Here is a 6,971-nt window from a genome sequence, read left to right on the forward strand (position 1 = left end):
TGGTGCTGTAAGTGATTATAAACAGAGTGAGAGAGATCATCTGGATCTTACAACTTCGACCTTGGATCCATTAACAAACTCTCAGTTTGATAAAGTATTACAAGAATTTGATAATGTCGCTGATCCATTTGATGATATTCTTAGGGATATGCCAGTACCAAACACATTTGTGAATCAGCAGCAAAGTTCTGTTATGAATTTCAGCTCGAATTTGAAGTTTAGATTCCTACCATTTCCAGTCATTACTGGTACAAATGCTAATGTCACAATTAACTACAACATCATCAATGGGAAATAATGCATTTAACAGTAATTAACTTTGTAACATTTGAGTGTTTATAATGCATTTAACAGTAATTAACTTTGGAACATTTGAGTTTATAATGCATTTAACAGTAATTAACTCTGTTATAATTGAGTGTTTATAATGCATTAAACAGTAATTTACTTTGTTATATTTGAGTGTTTACATACTGTGTTTTAACCTGTATTATATACTACGCGAGGTAAAATACATGTATACTATAGTAGATTTTTTGTTATCATTTGTCAGTTTTATGTAAGAAATCCTAAAAAGAGTGTTTTACATCTAGTCAATTTAAGCCATATAAAAGCTATTTATAGATTATATAATAAAACAGATATGGACTTTTTAGCTGGTGAATATGATGTGATATGTACTGAAAAAATTAATATTGACCTCGGCTATCGCCTCGGTCAATATTAATTTTTTCAGTACATATCACATCGTATTCACCAGCTAAAATGTCCATATTTGTATAATATATATATATATATATATATATATATATATATATATATATATATATATATATATATATATATATATATATATATATATATATATATATATATATAAAACACATTCTCCTTTGTATAGTTATAAAGTGCTATATTTCTTTAAATGTACCATTACCTTTTTGCAGTCTAATGTTTACATTAATCAAGCTTGTCATCTAACTTATCAAAACGACAACAAGATGTTTATATATCTCATGTATTTTCACTCAAAGAAAATATGAAAAGTAACCCTTACAAAATTCTTATAATTTCTTAAATGAAGATTTTTAAAATTCGGAAACAAATATATAGTCAACGCTGATCTCTGAACGGATCGAACTGGTGAATTCCTTTCTTCTGCTAAAGGATTGATCCGGTTGGAAAAAAAATCTACGAGTTTCATCAATGGCGAACATTTTTACGTGTAGTGTTTTAACAAGTTGAAGATGATAATTTTAGGTCTGTGGTTGATTAGTTTAAAACTTAAACTTAGAATTTCAACATGATCATATAAATTTATTCTTGTCATTGAGGCATAGATAAACATAGGGAGACTGGTAAACATACAATATAGAAGATTTCTCCCCTTAAACGTATAGATAATTTCTGAGAGAACCTCGACCAATATTACGTACCTCATCATCGCCTCTGTCTTCTTCCGGTAAAAGAAGTTCCGTTTATTTCTATTTTCCTTCGAAATTAAAAGAATGGTCAGTACAACAGTTTTTGAATGTCACAGCGACGATTTCAGAAGTTTTCGATTCTGATATTGAAGCCCTTACAGTTAAAGAGTTATCAATGAATAAACCTTATCTTCCCTTCCATACTTCATTTCTCCAGTCTTACGGAAGAGGGAAATATACCTTGTTTATTATATACTTATAAATGAAATATTGAAAAATATCGATAAAACAAAATGCGTATTTCAATTTTCCGTATTTTTACTGAAAAAAAATTATTTTTCACTGCAGTGAAACATATTTTCCGTATTTTCACTTGTGTCTTGCAGGATTACTTTCTTCTAAATTCAGCCAATACAAAAATTTCAAAAAATTAAGGGGAAATCTATCAGAAAAGAAAATGTATATCATAAATAGAAAAATGAAGTTTTTTCTATAAATATAGGATTTATTTTCATCTTTTAGTATGAAAATTATCATATTTCACTCGTGGCTACTGCCACTCATGAAATATTTATTTCCATATCACTCGATGAAAATAAATCCTGTATTTATCGGAAAACTTAAATATCCTCTATAACCTCTGGATGAAAGTGTTATAAACAGGCATGTACACAAGAAGTCTAGATATGATTAAAACAATTGTACCTTTTGAATTCATTATCTAAAATATTCTTAGTTATCATATTTAATGCAATACTTTTTTAAAAACATTTTTAAGGGTTTTCTATTTCCAGAGTCTCGGTTACCTTTAAACCAATTAAAAGACAATAAGGTCGTCTATAAAAATGTTATCATCATATCAATTCAACGGCGCAAACATGATAAATAAACCTTAAGAAAACGAAAATATACCATATACATCCAAAAAAGATTATTCATACATTAGATTTACAGAGAGGAGGGTGTGAAGAATGAACATGTAGTTTAAACCATATCATAACTAATAAGTAACTAAGTAAATTTATATCATGTCTTACAGTAACCTGGGTGATATACCAAAAGTAGGAAGTTGCGATTACTCCAGCCTATAAAAGGAGCTATGACCCCAATTAGGTACGATTTGTCATAACCAAATTGTCCTCGGTAAATGTATCATTAATGCAGTTCAAACCTACACAATTCAGAATATACAGTGTATAGAATTCAAGTTCTGGACCGTATTGTCATTATAAAAATAATGTAGTTTGTTCGCTTTTACACTGTTAGGTCTCCTCTGTGGTTTTGTTTCTTTGTGGCAAGCAAATATATCATTAAAACTGAACAGCAAATTTAAATTGACCTAGTCATCCCACTCATCATCATCATCGTCATCATCGTCGTCATCGCCAACATCTTCTTCATCATCAGCAGCAATATATCTTGCATTATCATCTGTAAAATAATTATATGTTGTCTTTTAAAACATAAAATAAATTTATGAAACAACATATTGTTTTTTCTCTCATCATTCTATGACAATATAAGAAGAAATCAGTATATGAAGTTGCATCACACTTTTGTAATAAGGCCTACAGATATAAAACCTACAAAACAATACTGACCTCTGAACTTTGCTGCAAGCGGATCGGACGGATGAATTCCATTTTTCCAGCAAATAATTGCAATCGGTACAGGAGTAATTTTCTCCTGTGTGACGGGCTGAAAGAAAATGCTAAAATTAAGGACGGATATATCAATGATTAACAATATTAAGAAGCATGTATATTTATTGTATCTGACAAAGATACATTTAACAATCTAAATTTTATATTTCAACAAATCTTTTTACATTGTTTGTCTACTACTTATATTCTAAGACTTAGATATAACGCTTGATTTATCATTTTAAATACCGCCATGTTATTTTAAAATATTCATATTAATTAGCTAATAATTATGACACAAGTACCAAAATTGAAATACTGCTAAATATTTCAATGTTTCTAAAAGCACCTTAAACCTTACAAGATATCACATCCGTTTATTTCCGGCCATCAAAGTGTATATTTGTTTCCTTATTTCAGAAAAAAACGTGGCATATTGACGGCAACTCACAAGTACTTAATGACCATGGTTTGAACTTAAAAATTCCTATCTGATTCACAAGGAAATATTTTATTTTCCAGGAGTCAGAAGTCAAAACCCGATGCACTTGACAGGTACAGAAATTATATAAATTTAAAAATTCAGCTATAGTTGTAAACTTTATATTGTAAAACTGTAAAACTGTAAATTTATAAAATGATCTTACACTAGTACAAATATTGTAATTGTAAGTATATTTCTAAACTTATGAAAAGTCGCTTTGTTTATTCTACAGTTAAAACAATGAATAATTTGTACAAGTACTTACAGCCTGCACATGTTTCAAGGTTGCAGGATCGAACATGTTTATGTTATGCAAAAGTTCAGTTCTTTCCCGGAAACAGCAAGTACTTGACAGTGGAGCTGAATTTTTAGCGTCAGCCCCAGGCTTTTTGAATGAGTCTTTACTTATTGCATTATAAGTGTTCGTAACGTTTCGATTCCCATTTAATGCGTCACTTCCAGTTATAGCAGAAGGAACTGTTCGTGTCCCGTTCGATGAATCAGCTTGTGCATCATTTAAACCTTTTGGATTACCTGAAGTTGGTGAAGGTATCTTACAAATTGACAAATATATACAAGATGCCTTTCACAATTACGGTGTGTAAATTTCAAAAATTCTTGAAAGAAATTACAAAAAGAAAGATCTGTTCAATGATTTCAATGACATGGAAATAAAGTTATTTTCCCCAAAAGGTTTTCACGATCAAAACAAACACACACCGAAGATTGTCAAAGTTGAGCATGTAGTATTGATTGATAGTAATGAAATACAAATAGGTTTGCTTATTATGAAATACATTCATTTCAGACTGTGACTAAAGATTTTTAAGATAATGAAAGAATTGATGACTGTTTAGGATTTAATCTTACAATTATTTATTAAACGGATCAAAGATAGATAGATATACGTGATTATGGTATTTAACGTTCACTATAATAGTAGTATTAAGACATTTGAACATTAAACAATGAACTTAAACAATAAGGGACAATTTTTGTCGTTACTAAATGGTAAACATTATTGAAACTAAACATTATAGAGTGTTTAGTAATCACCTTTTATTTACTGAAAAGGACAGTTTCAACATAGACCTAGCGGTATGTCAAATATATAAAAATAGCGTGTGTTACAAGTTATGTCATATTTCTTTATAAAATTTATAACTGCCCCGATGGTTATTCAGATCGATAACATTATTCCAAAGGTAAAAAGTTATAAAGTTTTAAATAAAACAAACAAACAAACAATTACCTTTCGAACTCCGTTTACAGTGTCTTTTATCTTCATTTCTTTCATCATGTCTGTAAATTTCAGTTTTTACCGATTTGTCGTTTGTAGATTTTCTCATTGACTTTATAAGAATAGATAAACAATTAACACAACATGACATTATAATGAAAACGATTAAAGTAAATCAGTCTGTAAACTTCAAACTTGATTACAGATTACTATTTTTAGATATGACCTAAACCAAAGTATTTGTAGTTTGCAAGGCGATAGTCACGTAGAATTAAACTGTTTACACGCGGATCTTTAAACTTCGGTATTACTGACATTGATAAACGTTGATCAGAGTGAATATTTTAAACTCGTTTTTACCCACATTGTTGTTAAGCAAATTTCAATGAGATCAACAATGATACAGATTACGAAGTTATTTAGATACATGTATAAAGAAAAAATGTAAACGAATATTTCAGCGAAATGAAGGAGACCGTATCACTAAATTATCAAAGTCGCAAAAGCAATTTTGGAAAAGTATAAAATGGCAGTATGAAACGGATTCACAGGAACAAATACACATATCGATTGAATCACTATAAATTTACTTATTTCAATAATCTTTACAGTAACGAAGCGACCACTGACACAAGCTCGCATTTTAATAGTAATCTTGTATATGATGCTGTTTTTTTTTCTCAAAATAATTCAAAAAGTCCGGGGACTGATAACCTTATAGCGGAAGGTTTTTAAACACTCATTTTGACATAATGATTTTAACCAAGAGTATATGCAGTCTTTCAAACTGTTTGTCACGTAAAGTTGTGAACGTGGCATGAGATATCCAGAGATTTATTTGTAATCGATTGTATAGTCATAAAGGCTTGTAATGTTTAAATAGGAATACTATTTTAATGTTTAGCATTGTCATCATTGATTTGTTATTGAAACTCTTCTTTGTCATTATAGCAATGCTTTATACAAAATCTATAGCTTGTGTACTCGTATATTACTGCTTTTAGACAATTTATATTATTAGATTTCCCACATACTTTTCTCTACGTTACTGGTAAATTGAAAATGTATTTGGCGATATTTTGATCACAGGAAACTCTAATTTAGGACATTTATGATTATTTTTTGCAAAACATCTGTCAGAATCTAACTAATGTAGATTTTCATAGATTGGCGCGAAAGTGTCAAATTGAATGTACGTCCCATGATAACTATCGGATGACAATATTTTCATAGAACTGGCAAACCATTTAGTTTACACACTTTATGTCAGAAGATATCCTAATTCAATTGTCTAGGGAGCTATTTTAGCTTATAGACTCTCTCTCTCGATTCTGTTCTTTGGTCAAACCAGTGCTTAGCAATAAATGTAGTTTCTTGTTCAAGAAAACAATCGCTTGCCCTGACAGGCACATAACCCATATGGATAGGAATACAATCAAAGTGCTGAATGCACTGAATGCGACGGACATGCAAGGTTTTTTCAGAAAAAAACACAAAAGATATAACAGAGACAATTTGTTCCTTACAAGGTCGAGATTTGTCTGAAATCATTCAGATTTTCTACTTTCAAGCAGAACACGCCCAAATTTTTAAAATTCAGAATGAAATTTATGGTTTAAAACTCTGGTCAAACTTGTAAATCAGTGTCCTTATCGATTTATTTGTAATAGAAAAACTGTCAACGGAATATTTCTAAAATAAAACCATGCAAATAAACTTCAAAGATAATGCATAATACATGCGAGGATGTTAATTAGAGTTGCTTCGTGTTATATCATAGTTTGCATATAGACATAAAATAAAAGTCATTAGTATTTCAATTTTTATTGCTCTTGGATATGTCTCATTTAAAATAGTTTGGGTTAAAACCATCAGCAATAAATCTAGTATTTTTTAGATTTTTTTTTTCATTTACAAGGTAAAGATGTAGAGGCCAGAGCACATCGTTTTAATTTTAATTTAAATGTCACTTAAGCCCTTCAGTGTTTAGTTGCTCCTTTCAATTTCACTAAATTCCATTTTCAACTTGTTTGCTTCTTACAATTGTATAACACTTCTTAAAGTATTGTCTGTAAACAAAATAAGTATCCGCTGATTTATTACATGTATAATGTGTACTACCTTATCGCTTGTCCGAAAGTCAGCGCAGGTGATGTAGTGGTGATTGGGTAAAATCTATT

At 29.8% G+C, this 6,971-nt stretch overlaps 1 protein-coding gene across 1 annotated transcript; it reads right to left on the minus strand.

Annotated features, from left to right (window-relative positions):
• Positions 1–856: 856 nt before the first annotated feature.
• LOC132736202 (uncharacterized) lies at positions 857–4,851 on the minus strand. The gene is made up of 4 exons (XM_060723299.1): positions 4,804–4,851; positions 3,817–4,104; positions 3,026–3,122; positions 857–2,855 (listed from the first exon to the last, which is right to left on the minus strand). The coding sequence occupies exons 1-4, from the start codon at positions 4,849–4,851 to the stop codon at positions 2,764–2,766; spliced, it is 525 nt and encodes a 174-aa protein (XP_060579282.1). The 3' UTR covers positions 857–2,763.
• Between the last annotated feature and the right edge of the window lie 2,120 nt (positions 4,852–6,971).

This window comes from Ruditapes philippinarum, unplaced genomic scaffold (assembly GCF_026571515.1).
Source record: "Ruditapes philippinarum isolate M1 unplaced genomic scaffold, ASM2657151v2 ctg7559_1_1_1_1, whole genome shotgun sequence".
Classification (NCBI taxonomy): Eukaryota; Metazoa; Mollusca; class Bivalvia; order Venerida; family Veneridae; genus Ruditapes; species Ruditapes philippinarum.